The sequence below is a fragment of the Gracilinanus agilis genome, chromosome 4, assembly GCF_016433145.1.
Source record: "Gracilinanus agilis isolate LMUSP501 chromosome 4, AgileGrace, whole genome shotgun sequence".
Taxonomy (NCBI): domain Eukaryota; kingdom Metazoa; phylum Chordata; class Mammalia; order Didelphimorphia; family Didelphidae; genus Gracilinanus; species Gracilinanus agilis.
The window spans coordinates 401,819,940-401,842,414 of record NC_058133.1 but is presented as its reverse complement, the minus strand read 5'-3'; the positions used below and the strand labels follow the sequence as shown (position 1 = coordinate 401,842,414).

At 37.3% G+C, this 22,475-nt stretch overlaps 1 protein-coding gene across 2 annotated transcripts in view; it reads right to left on the bottom strand.

The window, feature by feature from the left end:
* The window catches only part of VTA1 (vesicle trafficking 1), a 105,577-nt gene extending 98,886 nt beyond the window's left edge, over positions 1-6,691 (bottom strand). For both annotated transcript variants that reach the window (XM_044677193.1, XM_044677194.1), the window contains exon 1: positions 6,566-6,691. In XM_044677193.1, coding sequence (XP_044533128.1) covers positions 6,566-6,677 — 112 coding nt within the window. In that variant the 5' untranslated portion in view covers positions 6,678-6,691. The remainder of the gene's footprint in view (positions 1-6,565) is intronic.
* Between the last annotated feature and the right edge of the window lie 15,784 nt (positions 6,692-22,475).

The following is a 22,475-nucleotide window of genomic DNA, read 5'->3' as shown; positions in this document are numbered from 1 at the left end:
TAATAAAAATAAAAGTCCTAAGTTCTTTTCCTAGGAGTTTTCAATCTAGATGGAAGGATAAGACATATAATCACACATACACAATAAAATATAACAATACAAAGTAGTTCATGAATGATAAATGTTCACAAGTGATACACATAATTGTAACAGGAATTCAGAGTAAGAAGAAACTTATTGTTGGATGGAATGGTTAGGTATAACTTTTAAGGCAGAGAGAGGTGAAGAATAAATAGGATAGAACAAGGAAGGCTACTTGTAAAGAAGGAAATATTACGAACAAAGATATATAGATGAGTAAATCAAGTTAAAACAAAAAAATAATGTGTTAAATATAGCCTATGAATAGAACATTTTGCTAGGCGCTAGGCAAAATCCATTTAGATAACTAGTTTATATTATGATTGAGCTTATGGTATATTAAGGGGATATGGAGTATATATAAGCATATAATGCAAAATACTCTCTGATAAAAGAATCAGACTTGCAAAACAAAATGTTTTATAAGATTTAAGAGAAGAAAGATAATTGTTGACTGGTTGGGAGAATAGGTTCTCGGGCAAGGCAAAACACAATACCTGCCCTCTGGAGCTCACAACTAATGGGACAGATAACAAGCAAGTAAATATGTACAAACAAGTTACATATTAAATAAATAGATAATCATTAACAGAAGGAAGGCAGTAGAATTAAAAGTAAGAAAGGCTTCCTATAAAAGATGTGTTTTTAGTTGGAACTTAAAGGATGCCAGAGAGAAAATAAGGAAAAGGAGAGTATTCTAGGCAAAAAGAAGAACCAGAAAAAAATGCTTGGAGCTAAGAGATATAGTGTCTTACTTGTGGAACAGCAAAGAGGCCAATATCAGTCGATCAAAGAATATGTGGCAGGGAGTGGAATGTGAGAACACTGTTAAGGTAGGGGAAGTTAGGAAAAACTTTGAATGTTTGAGGATTTTGCATTTGATTTTAGAAGAAATATAAAATTCATTGACTAGGAAGTGACATGGTCAGATCTGTATTTTAGGAAAATCATTTTGGTAGCTGAATGGAGGATGGATTAAAGTGGGGAGAAATTTGAGGCAGGTAGGCCAACTGTCAGGCTACCATAAAGAATAAGTAAACTGGTAAGAAGCTAGCAAGGTAAACTGAAAAGAACTGGTCACAGGAGAAGAAAAAGTGATATAATTAATATCAAAGGTGGAGATATTGTCCCAGAAGGAGAATATTAACTGTGTTAAAAGCTGAAGAAAGGATGAGAAGGATGAAGACAAAGAATAGTTTTGATAATAGAATATTGTTGTTGCCTGTTTTTTATGACCTCATGGGGCAATGTCCTGACTTGTGCATGAATGGATTTAAGTGAGGCAGAGCTACACAAAAAAGTCAGCCTTTCTAACTTTCCCAGAGTTAGTCCAGTCATAAGACAAATGTCAGGACAACTGGGGATGGCTCAGGGATGCAGTGGAAAACACCTTGGCATCTGAACAAGCTCTAAGAGCTCCACAATTCCTGCTTCAGCTACCTTCATGACTGGTGGAACAAACTGTTCTCACCTGCCCAATCTGCCAAGGAAGTCTTCACATGCTTGGGTAGACATCCCCCTAAATCAGGAGTCGGCAACGTATGGCTCTAGAGCCATATCTGGTTCTTTTGAGGACCAGATATGGCTCTTTCTGCAGGAGCCATAGTCAAATTTTTTCAGGCTCTGTTACAGGAGCGCGCACTGTGAGCACTGTATGGCTCTCACAAAATTACATTTTAAAAAATGTGGTGTTTATGGCTCTCACAGCCAAAAAGGTTGCCGACCCCTGCCCTAACTCATCATGTTTGTGGTCTGTCAGGCATCCTCAATCTGGTTTAATCCACCTGCCAAGGTTTACTAAAGTATGGTTGCTGGGCATGCTACAGCTTCTCGGAGCCACAGGTGAGAGTTGAGTGCCAGGTGGACACCAAAGGTGGATGAACACCAGAAGTGCTAGTCCTTCTTGAAAATCTATAAACCTTAATAGAATGCTACTAAGCATTTCGAATGTGTAATCTGAATCTTCTACATTTTCTAAGACACTTTCCCCAAAAATGTTTGCAATCAGACTTTTGTCCTGTTCCTCAATCAAAACTTTTCTTTGTCATTCTTCTTCTTCTTTTTTAAAAGCCCTTACCTTCCATCTCAGACTCAGTACTGTGTGTGGATTACAAAGCAGGAGAGTGGTAAGGGCTAGGCAATGGGGAATAAGTGATTTACCCAGGGTCACAAAGTTAGGAAGCTTCTGAGGCCAGATTTGAATCCAAATCCTCCCATCTCTAAGCCTGACTCTCAATCCACGAAGCCATATAGCTGTGCCCCCCTCCCTCCTTGTCAGTCTTCTTCTTTCTTGGGAATATGAGGGGACTGCCATAGTCCAGGCGTAAGGTGATGAGGGCCTACACCAGTGATGACAGTGTCAGAGGAGAGAAAGAGGTTTATTCAAGAGATGATGAAAACATGAAATTGATAGTCCTTAGCAACCTAGGTGTCATCCTCAACTATTTCTCACCCTACCATATCCAATCAGTTGCCTAAGGGACTGGGAAGATGGTGGTGCCCTCTATAGTAATAGAGAAGTTTAGAGGGGCAGGAGTTTGGGGGGAAAGATAATGAATACTACTTTGAATATGTTGAGTTTCAGATTTCAAATTCAAGATGTCTGAAAGTAGTTGGAGATGTGAAACTGCAGGTCGGCATAGTTTAGGGAAGGATAAGTGCATTTGAGAATCATCAGCAGAGATATACTGAAATCCACAAGAGCTGACAAATTCACCAAGCAAGGTTCCAGAGGGAAATGAGAACAGGGCCTAAGATGGGATACCTAAGACTTAAGGACATGATCTAGAACAGGATCTAGGAAAAGATTGAGAAGGAAAGAGTGTTCTGGTTGGTTTTGTGAACCAAGGCAAAGAACAGGGCATAAAAGAGAAGATGATTTGGATCAACAGGGTCAAAGGCTACAGAGAGGTCAAGAAGAAAGAGAACTGGGAATAAGTCATTGGATTTGACAAGAGAACATTTGGTAATTTTGGAGAGAGCAAATTTGATTATAATCATGAGGCCTGAAGCCTAACTCTAAGGGTTAAGAAAAGATTGAGAAGGGGGCCACTAGGTGGCTCAGTGGATTGAGAGCCAGTTCTAGAGATAGGAGGTCCTAGGTTCACATCTTGCCTCAGACACTTCCTAGCTGTGTGACCCTGTGTAAGTTACTTAACTCTCATTGAATAGGAGGCTCAGGAGAGAGGTTTGTCTTGGTAAGAAGTAGGACAGATGTGAAGAAGCATGCAAGAAATCAGCAGTGATGAGATAAGAGGAAGAGAGGAGAAGAGGGTACTCATGGTGAATGGCCTTATTTTTTCTGTAAAATATGAGACAAAGATTCTCAGCTAAGAAAGTGAGGTGAAAAGGAATATGAGAAGACTGAGAAGAAACTGGACGAAAATATTTGGAAATATTGCTGCAGAGAATGGGACAGTAAACTGATACGAGTAGAACGATTGCCTAAAAGTGATAAGGGCCCAGTTAAGGCTGCGTAACATAAATCTGAAGTGAACTCAGTGAAAATGGGAGTCATCTTGGGCTGAGGTTCGCAGAATGCAACTGATAATATGATAAGGGGGCCAGGGACTCAAGAAGAAGACCACACAAAGTTGAACTGATTCACTAAGGGCTCTTAAGATGTGGAAAAGAGAAAGAACGGTGTGTGTAGGATTATATGCCTGAGGTGAACTGAGGTAGAAGTTGAGGGATTTAGTTATGGTTTCGAAGGGATATGAGGTTTCATAACGGAAGGAGAGAGAGGATGGAGAGTTAATAGATTAATTAAGATGATTTTAGAATTTTAGAATATAGATGTGGTTTATTTGTGCGTGATGACAAGATAAAGGGTATTTTGAGTAAAGCTGAGGTAGAGTGGAGAAGTAGATCAGGTCAGTGAGTGAACTGAGGAACTGAATGGTAAGGCCTGAAAGGATGAGTAAGAAGGAATAGTTGAAGATGATTAAGGTTTTGAAAGGGAAGAGTTGAGACTCAATAAAGCAAGCTGCCTCTTCCTCTGGGAACTGACAGAAAGATTCAATTAATCCTTCCTACAATAACCAAACTATTTTTTTTCTCAGAATATCAGCTTTTCTGCTCAAAAGAGAATGGCATGGATCTAGAGCTATTTTACAGTAGAGAGGAATATACATGAAGAGAACTCAGACAATTTCAACTTTCTCAGAAAAACAGGAGGCAGGATTACTTACTAAAAGCAAAAGATAATACTGGATTTGTGATTAAGGAAAATGAAAAAGGTTGGGCATGACCTGTATAGAGAATATGATAATATTAGTATGAATAAGCATTGAGTCAAGTTGGTATGGTCCTGTGACTTTCTCTAGAAAAGCTAGTATAATTAACTGAAGGCAGGAACAGAAAAAGTAAACAATGAAGGGCTGGATTCCAGCTTATATAAAGTCAAGGAAGTAAGAAAGTCTGAAATTTTACAAATGAAATGGTTGACCATAGAATCCCAGATATCTAGAATGAAGCTAAGGAATAGATAAAATGAGAAGAGTTAAAGACTAGGAGTGTTAATATGGGTCAGCAATAAGTTGGAAGATACATTTGTTAAAAAGTTGTAGGGCAGCTGGGTAGCTCAGTGGAGTGAGAGTCAGGCCTAGAGACAGGAGGTCCTAGGTTCAAACCCGGCCTCAGCCACTTCCCAGCTGTGTGACCCTGGGCAAGTCACTTGACCCCCATTGCCCACCCCTTACCACTCTTCCACCTATGAGACAATACACTGAAGTACAAGGGTTTAAAAAAAAAAAAAAGTTGTAGTTGGAAGTAGATCAGTGCAAATGGATACAAGGTCAAGGTTCTAGATAGATGGTTGACATGGGGTGGAAGAAGTTGAGAACAGCAAGGAATCTGTTAGGGTGCTGATAGTTCTTCAACAAATGTTGAAATGAGAAGTTATCAGATGACAAGAGAAAGAGAAAAAAACCATCAGTAATGGTACTTAAAAGTATCAAGAAAGGTGGAAGTGATAAACAGCAAGAGGGTAGTATAAGTTGATGCTATGAATTTCAAACAAGAGACCCATAAATCTAGTATAAGAAAGGGAATTTAGAAGGCACTCAAATAGTTTTCTTGTTACTGTTCCCCACTGGTTGAAACTTTGTGAGAATAAAACCTGGGTATTAAAACCTGCAGAGTCTACATGCTCCTATTTAACTTTCCTCATTAGTCAGGCAAAAGATAATAAACACAAGTTGCCTTAAAATAGCTTTAAGAAACCATAGTAAACACATGTACAATACAATGTGTCCCTTGGAACAGACTTAACCATCCCTTTTTCTTGTGGAGGCGGAGGGAATACAAGAGGGGAGATAGTTCACACTATGGCTTTTTACTTACTACTTCTATCATGTCACAAAGTTCCATAATTTTCTTCCTCTCTAAAATTCACTTTATCCAAGATTTACACACAGCTTTTATATTCAGTCACTGTATTAAATCACAAATCTACTTCCTCCTGTTTCAATTTTCCCCTGAATAGATTGTAAGAAGTACAATAAAATTAATGAAGAATTTGTTAAATCCATTAATGAAATGAACATCTGAGAATCTGTGGTAGATCTAGCAAGCCTTTTCAGTTCACAAGTTTTCTCTAGTTTGAGAAAGCAATCATTTAAGTTAATCATTTTTGATAAAAATAAATAGTACAGAATATAACATTCTTGTTGTCTGAAAAATATAATTAAAAAAAGAAACCACTATCCTTCCTAGAAGGTTTAGAGTTCTATCATGTTATTTATTTTAAAGTGGGTATTTACAGCATGTTAAAAAAAAGTAACTTAACACAAATTATAGGAGTTATTTCATTCACTGTAATAGTTCTAAATGAAAATGTTAATCTTTATGTAAACCTTCAATGACACATATTACAAAAATTAGCTATATTTGGAACAAACCCTTAGTGAGCTACTTGAATAAACTTATTCACTGTATACGAATTATTCACATATAGATTATACCAATTGTGGATTATCTGCTGTGGAGCTTTAAAATGTTAGGTATATCTACAGTTTGAACACACACATTCCTATACATATATAATGTAAACACGTATATGACAATATATACACACATGCATAAGTACACGTGCATGTATATATGTATGTATATGCATATCTGCGTGTTTCTCTTTGGTAGAAATATTCTACATCCCCTACAAAAGGGATAGTTCTGGGGTTTACAAACTAATAATGTCTATAAAGGGATAAACAAATAAGATCTGGCCCCAAGTCAGAAGAAGCAATAGCCAGGCAAGAACTAGAACTCTAAGAAAAGAGGCCTTGCTAGTGACAGTGGCCAGTTAACTTGGGCCAAGGCATTATTGGTCAGGTTTCTGGGGAGGGTCTGGGGCGGGAAGAGGGGTGAGATGCTTGCACAGGAACTGCCACTTATTGGGGCGGGGCAGCTAGAGAGGGAGAGGTGTGTCCAGGTACTGAGCAGTGAAACCCAGGCAAGGAGGTAACAGACGAGAGGGACTCACAGTAGTAGGCCACCACGGGGTCCCGTTTATCATGTTCCTGCGCTGTCCTCAGATGATGCTGGAGGCTCTTAAACTGCGGTGGCAGTGCGGGTAAAGGGGCGAGGGCGGCCATCTGTAATCCTGGGACTGTTGCTTCCTTACTCACACACAGCCACCTTAGTCATTCAGACTTCCGCTTCCGCCTGAAAGGACGCTAGAGCGAGAAGGACCTGGAGGCATGCGCGCACACGTGGGGGCACGTCAGCAGAGGACCAGGAAGTATCGCTCTCAGAAGACTTCAAAGAAAGAAGGAGGGAGCAAGAGACTAGCGCGCGCGCACAGGCACGCACGCGAAATAACGTACTGACGCAGACGTCCTCATGCATTTACAGAGCTAAAGGAGGCTTGATCCACTGGCTTCCTCTGGATTGCATCTCTAGGCTGCTGAGTTTTATTGTTAAAAAAGATAATGGGACAATGGCAGAAGTGTGAGAGAAAATGTTAAAGTTGGAAGCGTCATTCATTAATTGTTCTGACATAGACATTTATGCCTCACTTCTTCCAATGCCTTAGTGTTTATTTTTAATGTATTTTATAGCTACCTATCTGTGTACATTACATTCCCATCTTCCATTAAAATGTAAATCCCTTGAGGAACTGGACTGTTTAGATTGTTTTCTTTGTTCAGAAGTGTGCCTGGCATTTTGTAAATATGTAAAAACTGTATGAAGAAATGATTTGCGCACACACACCCTTTACTCCTCACTTTCAAGTAATTTTTGACAATAGCAACAGAAGACCCAAGATCTTTTTCAATTTTATATTCAGCTACCATCCCAAATGAGAAAGGACACTTAAAAGTGCATTCACTAAAATGCCCTTCAGGAAAAAAAACTACTTTTTAAAATCAACAAACATTAAGCAAATTGTACTAGGTTTTCACACCTTAACACTGAAACAAAGAATCAATTTGTAAATACTGTAGTCTTCATGCATTAATTCGACTTGAGTATTGATGATTAAAGCATTGGAAGAATGAAGAGATAACATTCAATTACTTATCAAGAGCTATGCTATAATCTTAACAAGGAGGCAATGAGATCTACAAAAGTGATTGTAATATAAAGCAGAAGGTATGATAAATTGCTGTGGGAAATTTGAAAAAAAAATTAAAAGTATAAAGTGTTTTGGGGGTTGAAAGAAAATATTTCTGAATTACTAATTCTAGGAATATGACTACTATATATAATGCTATATATACTACTATATAAATACTAGTTCTAGGAATATGACATTAGATAGAATCTGAAAGAATAGCTAAAATTTTGACTTCAAGTTGGCAGGGAGGGCATTTCAGATGAAGCAGGAAGCTTGATCAAAAAGACATAGAAATCAGAAAGAGTGGGTGCATGCTTAGGAAATATAGAATAATACACTTTAGTCTGGAAAAAAAATGTGTCTAGAGAGAGCTGTGGGATTGGGGGATATAAAATGATAAAAGTAGTTTGGAGTTAGATTCTAGAGGGTCTTGTGTACTACACAAAGGAGTTTGAAGTTCATTTGGTGATTCTTTTGAAGTTTTTTGAGATTGTCAAGTGACATGATAGTTGAATTTTAGGGAGATCAATATGATGTATAGAATGGATTAAAGGTTAGAACATTAAATGTAGGGACACTGTTTAGAAGATTATTGGAATTGTGGCTATTACTCCCCCTATATATTATGTTTCAGTAGAAGGAAACCCTGGAAAACCAGTGATTGCATTGTTGAAAGTGAACTTTATTATGAATTAAAAATTTAGAAATGAGGAATAAAAGGGCTTAGACAGTAGGCAGTTTAGCTTATTGGTAAAGCAATGTACTTGGAATGATAAAATCATAGATGTAAAACTGGAAAGGACTACAAAGACCACGTAGTCTAATAGTCTTATTCCTGGACTTTGTACCTTCTCTAAAGCATCCTAAGACTAAATTACCTTTATTGGCTGCCAAATCATGCTCCACTAAAACCCCTGATCTTTTTCAAAGGTCTACACGAATTTTACCTATCTTGAAATTGTGAAGTTGATTTTTCTTAATCTAAGCATAAAACCTCACATTTATCTTTATAAAACGCCATCTTACTTGATTTGGCTTAACATTCTAGCTGATCAGGAACTTTAAAAATCTGGACACCATTTATTCATTGTGTTAGATATCTTACTATGTGTCATTTTGAAACTAAGTATAACTATACTTTTATCCAAGTTATTAATACAAGTGATAAGCTGTCCAGGACCAAGCATGAGTCCTCAGGTTTCTCCACTGGACACAAGGGTATGTAACCATTCCACTAGTTCCAAGTATAATTAATGGTACTATCAATCTAGTTTGCATCTTTTCATATTTTTTACAATATTAGCATGAGTTACTTAGTCAAACACTTTATGAAATCTATGGAAGCTTTGTGTAAAGCAATCTCTTATTTTACTAGTCTAGTAACATTGCCAAAAAAAGAAATAATGACAGGGACAGCTAGGTGACTCATAGGATTGAGGGCCAGGCCTTGAGACAGGACCTGGTCATTGGTTCAAATATGACTTCAGACACTTCCTAGTTTAGGCAAGTCACCTAACCTCCAATTGCCTATTTTTTACCATCATTCTGCCTTAGAATCATTGTTTTTTTTTAACTCTTAAAAAATATGATCTAATATTTATTTATTTGTTTGAAAATATTATTTTATGGTTACATGATTCATGTACTCTTCCTCCCCCTCTTCCCTTCCCCCTTCCAGACCTGACAAGCAATTCCATTTGGCTATATATATAGAGAGATAGATAGAATCATATTGATGCTAAGGCATGTAATAGGAAATAGATGTTAATCCCAGTTTTTACCATAAGAGACAGAAGGTAAAGGTTTTTAAAATAATAATAGTAATGTTCATCTTCCTTTATCTGCTCCTGATAAAGTCATACTGATTTTTTGCAATTATTACTTCATCTTCTAGATGTTCATTAACCATAATTATAATAATATGTTATAGAATTTTAGCAGGAATCAATCAAGCTAACTGAACTGTAATTTACAGACTCCATTATCTTACCTTTTTAAAAATTTTTGAACATGCCTCTCACTAATCCTGTGGTATCTCTTATTCACTTTTTTTCAAAGATCACTGAGTGGTTCATCAATCATATCTACCAGTTCTATTAGTGCCTGAGGATGTAGTTTATCTAAAGCAGTTGATGAACTCATTCAGGGCAGTTAGATATTCTCTTACTAGCTCTCATTTATCTTGAGTATTAACTCTTTACTAGGTATTTTTGTTCAATTCATTACAGTGTAAAAATAAATCTCCATAGCAGAGATAATAGAAGCAAAATAAGAATTAAACAAATCTTCCTTCTCTCATTTGTCAGAGGACATCATTCCAAACACCTTCCACACTACAATGATCATCTCTTCTTTTGTCCTCCTTTTTTTTTCCAAAATAGTTAAAAGCAACAAAAATCCTTTTTTCTCTTTGTTTTCCTCACCTTTTCTTGTGAACCTCAGCTCCTTCTAAGCTTTAGCATTTCTAATACTATCCTTGAAGGACCATTCCATTATATATACCCTTTATTACCTGACCTTGTTTTCAACTTTTATTCAAGTCTTAAGTATATAGATATTAGTTTCCTCAAACCTTCTCCTTTTTTTCTTCTAAATAGTATTATCCTTCTTTGTGTCTTAAGAATTTTATTCTTATTTTTATAGAAATATATTCTAGACTTCTACTTTTAATCTCATTATTTTCTAACCCTGGAGGCCTATTTCTTATGTATTTCTTCCCTTTCCAGCTTCGTTTTTTCTTCCCCCCACTGTTGCCTTCTTTCTGTTTTCAAAAAATGTACAAATATCCTTAACCTGGAAAAAAACAAAAAAACAAACTCCTTTACTTTTCACTCTGTTCACTCCAACCAGACTTGTCTTTTTCTCCTATATTATGATGATAATAACAGATAATTTGGAGAAGCAGATAAATGTGTCAGGGTCAAATAGAGCTTCAAGTCAAGAGCCACAGATTGACAGGCTTCAGTGAGGAAGGAGGGGGTAAAACACTCCTGGATCTCAAATCCCTCCGCCTCTAACAGTTGCTGCTTCAGTTGGTAATGAAGGCAGGTATGATATTCTTCTGATAAGTTTCTGTTATGGCTGAAACCCCAATGATGTTCCTTTTCTTTAATGTATATTCCTCACAGGACTGATAAATGAGTAAATAGAAGCTAGATATAACTGTTGAGGACAGAGATGATCTTCTTAAAACTGGCAGCAGACAGGATTCAAACTAGATGTCCAGACTGAGTTGTGAGTATTCCCCAAATAATTTCCAGGCACAGATATTGAAGGTAAAGGTTGTATTAGGAGATAACAAGGAAAACTAGAGAGGTTAATGAGGGTTTTACGATAATGTAAGGTGACCCTGAACTGTTAGGTGGAAGCTGCCCTTTCCCCCCTCACAGGAGGGAATGAAGGCACTTAACTATAACTGGCTTTCTTGCTATTAATGAATATTTTTACTCTCTAATCTCTAAATATTTGTTGTGTTGAAATTGATAAAGACTAACCCTATTAAACAGGCTAATCCTTATGTAGAAACCACCGTCGCTATGCCACAATGGCCTCTCAAGTGAACCCCAAGTCTGGAGTACTAAGTAGAATGTCTGCTCACTTCAACCTCCACAAAGTAACTGTCAATTCCTCTCAACTGCCCCTTCACCCAAAGTTCTCCAGGGGGATCTCCTGGAATTCTGGGTGAGGCTGTCCCTGTATCTTTGCAGGGATTTCATGCTTGCCATCTCCACATAACACCTACTGCCAACCTTGATAAAAATTTTGCCTCCACTTATTTACCAGTGATTCACTCATTAGCTTCCTATAATCTGGCTTTTACTCCCACAACTTTACTGATTCTATTAGGCTTTAAAGGTCATCAGAGATTACTGATTCAAAATCAAGGCAAATTTTTTAAAACATTTATTAATATTCATTTTTAACATGGTTACATGATTCATGCTCCTACTTTCCCCTTCAGCCTCCCATGCTCCCCCCACCCATGGCTGAAACACATTTCCACTGGTTTTAACATGTGTCATTGATCAAGACCTATTTCCAAATTGTTGACAATTGCATTGGTGTGGTAGTTTCAAGTCTACATCCCCAATCATGTCCACCTCATTCCATGCGTTCAAGCAGTTGTTTTTCTTATATGATTCCTCTCCTGCAGTTCTTCCTCTGAATGTGGGTAGCTTTCTTTACCATAAATCCCTCAGAACTGTCCTGTCCTGTGTCCTTGCATTGCTGCTGGTACAGAAGTCCATTGTATTCGATTTTACCACAGTATATCAGTCTCTGTGTACAATGTTCTTCTGGCTCTGCTCCTTTCACTCTGCATCAATTCCTGGAGGTCTTTCCATTTCACCTGGAACTCCTCCAGTTTATTATTCCTTTGAGCGCAATAGTATTCCATCACCAGCATATACCACAATTTCTTCAGCCATTCCCCAATTGAAGGACATACTCTCCTTTTCCAGTTTTTTGCTACCACAAAAAGCGCAGCTATAAATATTTTCGTACAAGTCTGTTTTTTATGATCTCTTTGGGGTACAAATCCAACAATGGTATGGCTGGATCAAAGTGCAGGCATTCTTTTATAGCCCTTTGAGCATAGTTCCAAATTGCCATACAGAATGGTTGGATCATTTCACAACTACACCAGCAATGCATTAATGTCCCAATTTTGCCACATCCCCTCCAACATTCATTATTCTCCCCTTCTTTCATTTTAGCCAATCTGCTAGGTGTGAAGTGATACCTCAGAGTTGTTTTGATTTGCATTTCTCTAATTATTAGAGATATAGAACACTTTCTCATGTGCTTATTGATACTTTTGATTTCTTTACCTGAAAATTGCCTATTCATGTCTCTTGCCCATTTATCAATTGGGGAATGGCTTGATTTTTTTATACAATTGCTTTAACTCCTTATATATTTGAGTAATTAGACCCCTGTCAGAGTTTTTTGTTATAAAGATTTTTTCCCAATTTGTTGTTTCCCTTCTGATGTTGACTACATTCTTTTTGTTTGTACAAAAGCTTTTTAGTTTAATATAATCAAAACCATTTAATTTACATATTGTAATTTTCTCTAACTCTTGCTTGGTTTTAAAATCTTTCCTTTCCCAGAGATCTGACAAGTATGCTATTCTGTGTTCACTTAACTTATTTATAGTTTCCCTCTTTATATTCAGGTCATTCACCCATTCTGAATTTATCTTGGTGTAGGGTGTGAGATGTTGATCTAGACCTAATCTCTCCCATATTGTTTTCCAAATTTCCCAGCAGTTTTTGTCAAATAGTGGATTCATGTCCCAGAAGTTGGGCTCTTTGGGTTTATCATACACTGTCTTGCTGACATCATTAACCCCGAGTCTATTGCACTGATCCTCCCTTCTATCTCTTAGCCAGTACCATATTGATTTAATGACTGCTGCTTTATAGTATAGCTTGATATTTGGTACTGCTAGGCCCCCTTCCTTCACATTTATTTTCATTATTTCCCTTGATATTCTTGATCTTTTGTTATTCCAAATGAAATTTGTTATAGTTTTTTCTAATTCAGTAAAGAAGTTTTTTGGTAGTTTGATAGGTATGGCACTAAATAGGTGAATTAATTTGGGTAGAATGGTCATTTTTATTATGTTAGCTCATCCTACACATGAGCAATCAATGGCTTTCCAATTGTTTAGATCCAGATTTATTTGTTTGGAAAGTGTTTTGTAGTTGTTTTCATATAGATTGGTCTATAGTTTTCTTTCTCTGTTTTTGATCTCCCTGGCTTTGGAATCAGTACCATATTTGTGTCATAAAAGGAATTTGGTAGGACTCCTTCTTTGCTTATCATATCAAATAATTTGTATAGTATTGGGATTAGTTGCTCTTTGAATGTCTGATAGAATTCACTTGTGAATCCATCAGGCCCTGGTGATTTTTATTTTATTCCCCTCTTTTTATTTTTAAAGGCCTAATAAATTACCTCCCCCTTCTTCTCCCCTCTCTTTTTTGACCTCCCCACTCCCCTGCCCCCCTTTGGTTTATCCCTTCTGACTTTCTCAGTAGGGTTAGATAGAGTTTTATATCCCAATGAATAATATAGCTACTCTTCCCTCTCCGGTTTGATTATACTGAGAGTAAGGTTTAAATATTACCTCTTAATGCTCTCTTCCTCTCCTTCTTATAATAGTATTTGTCCCCTCCCCTTCCCATGCCTTCTTTGTGTGTAATAGAATATCCTATTTTTCTTATTCTCTCAAGTTTCTCTTGGTGTCCCCTGCTAGGTGAATTAATTTGGGTAGGATGTTCATTTTTATTATGTTAGCTCGTCCTACCCATGAACAGTTAATGGCTTTCCAATTGTTGAGGTCCAGTTTTATTTGTTTGGAAAGTGTTTTGTAGTTGTTATCGTATAATAGCTGTGTTTGTTTTGTTAGATTGATTCCCAAGTATTTTATATTGTCTAGGGTGATTTTAAATGGTGTTTCTCTTTCTACCTCTTGCTGTTCTAATGTGTTGGAAATGTATAGAAATGCGGATGATTTATGTGCATTTATTTTGTATCCTGCCACTTTGCTAAAGTTGTTGATTATTTCTACCAGCCTCTTAGTTGATTCTCTAGGATTTTTTAAGTAGACCATCATATCATTTGCAAAGAGTGATAGCTTAGTCTCTTCATTGCCTATTTTAATACCTTCGATTTCTTTTTCTTCTCTAATTGCTATTGCTAGTGTTTCTAGTACTATGTTGAATAATAGAGGTGATAATGGGCATCCTTGTTTCACTCCTGATCTTATTGCGAAGGCTTCTAATTTATCCCCATTGCATATAATGCTTGTTGATGGTTTTAGGTATATATTGTTTATTATTTTTAGGAAAGGTCCTTCTATTCCTATACTTTTCAGTGTTTTCAATAGGAATGGATGCTGTATTTTGTCAAAGGCTTTTTCAGCATCTATTGAGATAATCATGTGGTTTTTGTTTGTTAGACTGTTGATATGGTCAATTATGTGGATGGTTTTCCTAATGTTGAACCATCCTTGCATTCCTGGTATAAATCCCACCTGATCATGGTGGATGACCTTCTTAATTACTTGCTGGAGTCTCTTTGCTTATATTCTATTTAAGATTTTTGCATCTATGTTCATTAGGGAGATTGGTCTATAGTTTTCTTTTTCTGTTTTTGGTCTACCTGACTTTGGATCTATCCAAATCTTTTCCAACTTTCTCGTCATCTCAGATTTGAACTCTTCAATAGCTTGTGACCAGTTTTCATTATTTTGGGTGGGTCTGGATGTGATTGCTTGATTGTTCTCCTCTTCTGCTTGCTCGCTTATCTGGATTTTCCCTGTGTAAAAGTCTTCGAGTGTTAAAGATTTCATCTTCTTGCTCTTAATCTTTCTCTTTTGGAATTCCTGATTCTGGGTTGCCATTGTCAGCCCAGCCCGTTCTCAGCTTTATCCTTACACTCAGGGTCTGTCTGCGCTCTTTAGGCTCCTGAGGTCTCAGGTCTGGTTGTTTTCAAGGTCAAGCCCCCTGGTGGACCCCTTTGCTTGATCCTCTGCTGGAGGTTCCTTTACAGGTTTCAGAGAGCTGTTTCCACAGTCATATACTTGTCTGTACTGGTTCCCCACTCAGGGTTTCAGAGCCTCTGCCCACGCCTGTGTCCGCCTCTGCCCATGCCTGTGCTCAGTGTCCACACTCAAAGTCCGTGTGCATTCTTTAAACTTTTGGGGTCCTAAGTCTTGCTGCTCTCAGGAACAGGCCCTGGAGCTGCCAATGACTCAATGGGTGCCCCAAACTTGCTCTATTTCTTTTGAGCTGGCTTTGGCATTGTAGGTGGTGTGTGTGTTTGGGGGGGGAGGGGTTGCTCAGCCTGCGATTTAGTGAGAGCTGTTTCACCTCTTTATAGCATGGAAATGCCCCAATTCCACGTACCTTCCACACTGCGCCCTGTTGTGGGGTCCCTCCTTTCATCTGGATTTGTTTTTATGTCCCCTTGAGGAGTCCTGTATGTTTTGGTTAGGAGAGGTTAAGCACTGCTTTTTACTCTGCCACCTTCTTAACCTGGAAGTCTGAGGTTGCCCAGGGCAAATTTTTAAAAATGGCTTTGCCCCTCCCCTTCATGGCCTTGCTGCATCTTATATTTGGATCATCAAGTTCAAAAGCATAATGTATGGATTCCTGTGGTTCCACAAAACCTTTTCACAGGATCTGCATGATCATAACTATTTTTACAAAATAATGTTCATAATATTTGCCCTTTTTTTGCTCTTATTCTTTCACAAGTTTATAATGTAGTTTTCCAGAGGTTGCATGACTTGGGAATTAGAGGTAGCTATAACCATGAAGACTGAGTTAATATATTGTCTGTAGAAATATTCTTTTGCCTTACAAATGTTATAAACAAAAAGGGAATAATGGAGAATGGATGTATCTATCTGTATTCTCCTTAGTTGCAGATGATGGAAGAACATCAACTCTGATCACCCTTGACAGTTGCTATAATTTTCCCTTTCTCTCTAACAGTTGCTCAGAGAGGACCTTCGAGAGGCGAGATAGATGGGTAACCTTTCCAGGTCCAACCTGGGGTTGGATAGGTTAGTATTAGGCTATTGATTTGCCTTGGATAAAGTTTGGGATCTGAATGCATTTGACTCCCTTCCCAAGGGCCGTGATATAAACCACTCAGGAAGGTACTTGTTGAACACTTTATCTATATTCAGGGAAAGGATAACAAGGACAAGGATTGGGCATTGGAGACTAAGACCCTATTGATCTATTATCTATAAACTATTTGACAATCAGGACTGGAGGCTATTGATCAAGTGGAAGCTGTAGATTTGCTCACTCCTACTCCCTGGTCAGGCCTGGCCACATCCAAGTCAGACAATAGGGAAGCTATTGATACAGATGTATTGATGATCTTATTCTCTCAGCTTTCTCACTATCCGTGTTGGTGATGCACTAGTTCTCACAGTCCCTCAGGAAATAGCTTCAGAGATATTCCAACTCTCTTCTTCATAGACCTCCCTTCCACCATTTACCACCCATTCCGAGATTTCCCAGTCCAGAGACTTCTGTCTAGAGACTTCCAAAGAGACTCCCTCAAAGTGGTTGTCAGGGGTATTTATACTGTGAGGTGAGGCCAACTGACATTTGCCCCTATCTCACGACACCTGGGAACATTCTGAGTCTTCCAACTGCCATCCCTGTCAGTCAAGGTGGCATCTATCACTTCCCAGATTATGAATATAACACAAATGAATGTGAGACTCTACAGTGTGGTTGGACTCCTGTTTTGCTTAGATTCATTTAGTATCAGTGCAAACTAATCTTGAAGATCTTTTATGTGAATATGTGGCAAAAAATACAAGTGGTATTGAAATATTCAAACTAAATAACTTCTTTGAATCTCAAGTTTATCTAGGAACAACTGCTGACATTTGTTCTACTAGTACAAAAGCAATGGTAGATAAAATTGTTTTGGTAAAATTAGGGCAGTGACACCAAACTGTATTAATCACATTGCATTCTTCACTGCCATACACTTGGCAATAAAAAGGAAAAAATGACAGTTTCAATTAGGAATATCCTTAATAAAGTGATAAAAAATGATGAATTTTACTGTCTCAAACCTTGATTGTATGTCACATTAATATTTTGAGTGACAAAATGGGAAGTTCATAGAAATACTTCTATTACAACACAGAAATATGATTTTTGTCTCTAGGAAATACATTTGTGCAACTAATTAAGTTTCAAGCCAAACTAGTTACTTTTTTTCACAGAATACCATTTTTACTTGAAAGAATGACTGACTGACATAGTTTAGTTATTTAGATTGAGTATTTGGCAAACATTTTCTTGACAATGAATAAAGTAAGCTTATAATCTCAATGAAAACAACTGATAATATTTTTTGGGAATGATAACATTTGAGCTTTGTGTCATTCGAAATTGTTGTAAACCCTTGAAGACTATGTCTCCCAGGGATCCCTGCTACAACTTCCCCTGACAACTCCCGCTTCCTTTGTGGGAGGTGTCAGAGAAAGTATAAAAGATATTTTAAAAAAAAAGATATACTTTTAAAACAAGATATACTTTCTCTGACACCTCCCACAAAGGAAGCGGGAGTTGTCAGGGGAAGTTGTAGCGGAGAGGGTCCTGGGAACTGTAGTCTTCCAGGGCTTATAACAATTTGAAATGACACAGCTTTCAAGTAAAAATTATATTTTAGAAAATTCCCAATACATAAAGATATTTTTGATAAGATAGGTATGATATCAATAAATTTGTTTTTTGCACTTTATAATGAAAGGTGCCAGTATTTGGAAGTTCTGTGAACAATATTTTCCAAATGACCAATGCATAATGTTATAAAATTACATGTGAGTAAAAGATAGATTCAGAGTACAAGAAATTGCAAAGGATTTTAACACAGCAAAGTATGAAAAATTCATTAATATGGTTTCAGATTCTACATTACACAGACATATCTGTGTGAACATGGATTTTCTTCATATACTTTCACAAAAACAACATATTGCTACAGATAGAGTGCAGAAGTATACATAGGAATCCAGCTGTGTTCAATTAAGCCAGATATTAAATAAGTTTTCAAAAGTGCATAACAATGCCACTCTTCTCATTATTTTTATGGAAATAGTTATTTTTCAGAAGACATTTATTATTGTTATTTTAAGTGATTTATAATTTTTAAAATTAAATTAAATTTCCATTATCATAGATATGGAGAGATACAATTCACATAAAGAAAAGCTCTTTGAGCTCCTCAATAATTTTTAAGAGTGTAAAGAAGTATTGAGACCAAAACGTTCGAGCACTTCTGTTGTAGACTATTTCCTCCTTGAAAACTCTCTTTTCCTGTGATTTCTAAGACATTTCAGCATACCGATTTTCCTAACTTCTCTCTGTTTCATTCATGCTTATTCCATGCTTCTCTCTGCCAAACCTTCAATTATTTAACTATACACACTCCAAAGTTCATTTCTAAGCACTAGGCACTTCTCTCTTTGTACTCTTCCTCATTCATTTTCATGAATTTGACATCATGTTTCTGCTGAATGACCAAATCTTTCTTTTCTGTTCTTTCACCCTATCTCCGATTCTGTTTCTCAGACTCTCTCCTGGATATTTGCAATTTAATGTTCTACCATCTCCTTAAATTTAGCAAGAACAAAACTGAACTCATCATCTTTACCAAACCGACTTCCCCTTCCAATTGCCCTTTCTCTCTCATTTGTAACATAATTTCCTAAATTATCTAGACTTAAAAACTTGAGGTCATTTTCAACCCATTACAATAATGAGAGTGAGTCCAAGTTAATTTCAAATTCTTTTATTCTTCCTTTAAAATGTCCTTCATATATATTTTTCCTGACCAATTCCCACTGGCCCCATCTTGGTTCAGAATTTCATAATATTGTATTTCCTACATTGCCTTTCTTATTTAAGCCTCTTTACCCTCCAGGGAAACCCCTGTACCACTGCCATTTAAATATTAATTAAACACCAAATTCACCATGCCAATTTTCTCTTTAAAAGGCAATGATTATTTTCTGTTAAATCAAGTCTAAGATCCACTGTCTTAGGATTCTTAGGATCTTTTATAATCTGATTATATCCTTCTTGTACAAACTACTTGTACACTATTTATCAGGGTATGCTGATATTTTTGATTCACACAGACCAAATTTGGAATTCCTATGACTATTACCTGCTTTATATTTGAAAAGTGTATTTTATCCTTGTTTTTATTATAAAGAATATTTGTCTCTGATTTGTATTTAAGATTTTGGTTTCCTGTTCTTATTTTCAAATCATATGTCCTTATTTGTCTGTGATAGTGTTTCATGGCTTAGGGTTGCAAAACAAGTTTTAAATTGAAGAAATAAGCTATTAGTAAATGCTGTTTTTCATGTCACAATGACATTCAGGTTACCTGAATTCTAGCCATATTCCTCATCTTCTTCCTAATTAAATCTTGGATGAAGCCTAGGTCATTGGCTTCTCATAAATGAGCTTTCACCTTATCTTTTTTTTAATTAAAAAAAAAACAACCCTTATCTTCTGCCTTAGAACCAATATAAGGCAGAAGAGTGGTAATGGCTTGGCAATAAGGGTTAAGTAACTTACCCAGGGTCACACAGCTAGTAAGTGTCTGAGGCCAGATTTGAACCTAGGACCACTGAGCTACACAGCTGCACCCCACCCCCACCCCCTTCACCTTATCTTGCCCAAAACCTAACTTCCATATCACCTCTAGGCTATTTATAATCCAAGCTGCATTATCTATATCCATGCCCTCTTTTTACCTCCTCTTTACATTTAATTTTTTCCCCATTAGAAAGTAATTTCCTGACAGAAGGGATTATTTTGCTTGCTTGGCAGCATTTGTATCCTCAGTGGTTATTATAGTGCCTAGCATATCATAAACCCTTGACAAATGACTCATTCATTGATTCATTCATGATAGAATGAAAATGATATCAAAGTAAAGTAACTCTGTTTTAGGATTTCTTTAAAAGTCTTAAATTAGAAGAAAGATTTTACATGTGTTCATATATGTATATATATATAAAATGTGTGTGTGCATGTATGCAGAAAGAGTGAGAGAAAGAGAGACAGAGATATTCATAGCTCTTAGAAAAATTTCACTGAATAGAAGGGAAAATAGAAGAAATGAAAATGGAAAAAAGAGTCAACAGATGACTGTTAGAGAGGAGTAAAATCTTACTGAGAAGTGGAGAAATTTAGAAAGTTGTTAAGGGGCCAACATTGTAATCTTTACACATGAGTTATGAAACTAGTAACCTAATAAAATGCCTTTTTTAGTTAGCTAAACCTTAACTAAATCCAAAGTTAACAGTGTTTGGCTAATGCTTGTTATCAAGAATGTGGGTACTTTGACTCTTTGAGGTTAAAAGAAGGAATGAAGATGAGATAGGTATTAGGAGGAGGAATGAAAGGTTTGGCTAAGTTTAGGGAGGAATGGACAAGGCGGTATTTGGATGGTAAGGTACAGGTGAGGTATTCAGGAGTGGCAGCTAACACAGACTAGACTCTCAGGCTAGAGACAGAGGATACTGGGGGGAAATAGGCTGAACCTTTCTAGGCAGGAAAGGTACTTCTACAGACACAAGGAATAGGGCCAATCAGAAATGGTTTAAATCTGATTTGGGGGCTTTCTTGTCAATTTCTCAAATCCTCAAAGGAGAAGTCACAAGGCTCCTCCCTGTCACTGAAACTGATGAGGATCCAGGAGGAAGTATTGGGCAATTACTTCCTCCCAAGATGGATGCCTCCAGTTCCCTCAGAAAATAAAAGATAATAATTCCTTCCCCTTCAACTCCTGCCTGTGTAAATAGAATTAGCTCGATCCCATTAATAGTCAAAAATCTACCCAACCCAGGCGTGCTAATGATGTCACTCCCACCTCCCTTAGTGGGGAGGGGAGACGAGTTACCCACACGTGACAATAAGTAACAAATCAAGAATAAGGGACTGCCCTTTGGGCAGTCCAAATCAATGTAGAAACTGCCATTTGTCCATTTGAATTAGAGGTGGACCACAGGAAGTGATGAAAGACACATTCTCTTTAAGTAAGTGAGTGAACTTCCTGTGAGAGCAGTTGATCTCCTGAGACCACAGTCAGCTTATGCTCTGTATTGTCACGTGGGTAAGTTAGGCTGGCTTCCTTGGCCTAGCTGGGCCAATTCTAAACTCTGCCTATCCGGCTGTTGGGCCTTGCGGCTTACAGCTTCATTGATTTAGACTTCTAACCTCCCTCTTCTCTTTATCCCTACTTACCTTCCTGATTGTAAATAAACTCCTCAACCCGATGCTGACTTGGGTCTGATTTAATTACGGAATCAACCTGAATTGTTGATTCCTGGCGGCCACATATTTTAAAGATATAACTATAATAACTAAATTTTAATTCTTACATGCCTAATTCTTCAACACAATGATTCACCAGAGGGTTTGATTAGTTAACAAGGGGATTTATTGAAATTCAGGGTTGGTCTGAAGGAGATAGGGGTTAGGGTTTCTGACAGCCACTAGGGAGAAACTCAAGATGGGAGAGGGTCACAGTAATGGGTTAGACTGAGAGAGAACCTGCTCTTTCAGCCAGGGAAGATTTGGCTGCCTTTAAAGTAGAGGGTATACTAAATCAATAAAGTAAGGGATAATTTGATTCAGGAATGTCCTACTTGCCTATAAGGAAACTAAACCCACAAAGTCTATTCACTAAAACCCAAAAGCCACCCTTCCTCCAAGAGCCCACAGGAAAAACAGGAGAGGAAAGGTAACAGGGGAATAATATGGAGAAGGTCAGGGAGAGGTCCAGAGAAATTAGCTAAGTTCAAATTGTCCAGAGACAAGGCACAGGGCAAAAGCAAAGCTGAAAGCCAAACGCAGAGCTCCAGTTGTCCTTCTGCTCTCCTCAAGCCTCAGGAACCAAATGACTGTTTGTCAGGATTCTAAGGTTTAACTGCCAGAAGTTTTCAGTTAACTTTTGCAAGGGCAAAAGCCTTTATTGCATCTTTGCGTTACATGCTATAGAATAGGTTGTCTAAGATCACTAAGAAATATCTCTTTCCCTTAAAGTATTCAGCATGGGTGCATTCTGTACTAGTCTAACCCTGGTAACTTCATCAGAAATGTTTATTGCTCCATTAGAAGTAGTTTGACCAATTTTTCTGGGAGAGATTCAGATTTAGGGAGTAAATTGCAGAAGTATAACTGATAAAAATGCTGTGATGAAAATTGTAACAATTTGTATATGCTTTTTAATGAAGAATAGTAAAACTGACAAAATTATTATAAGC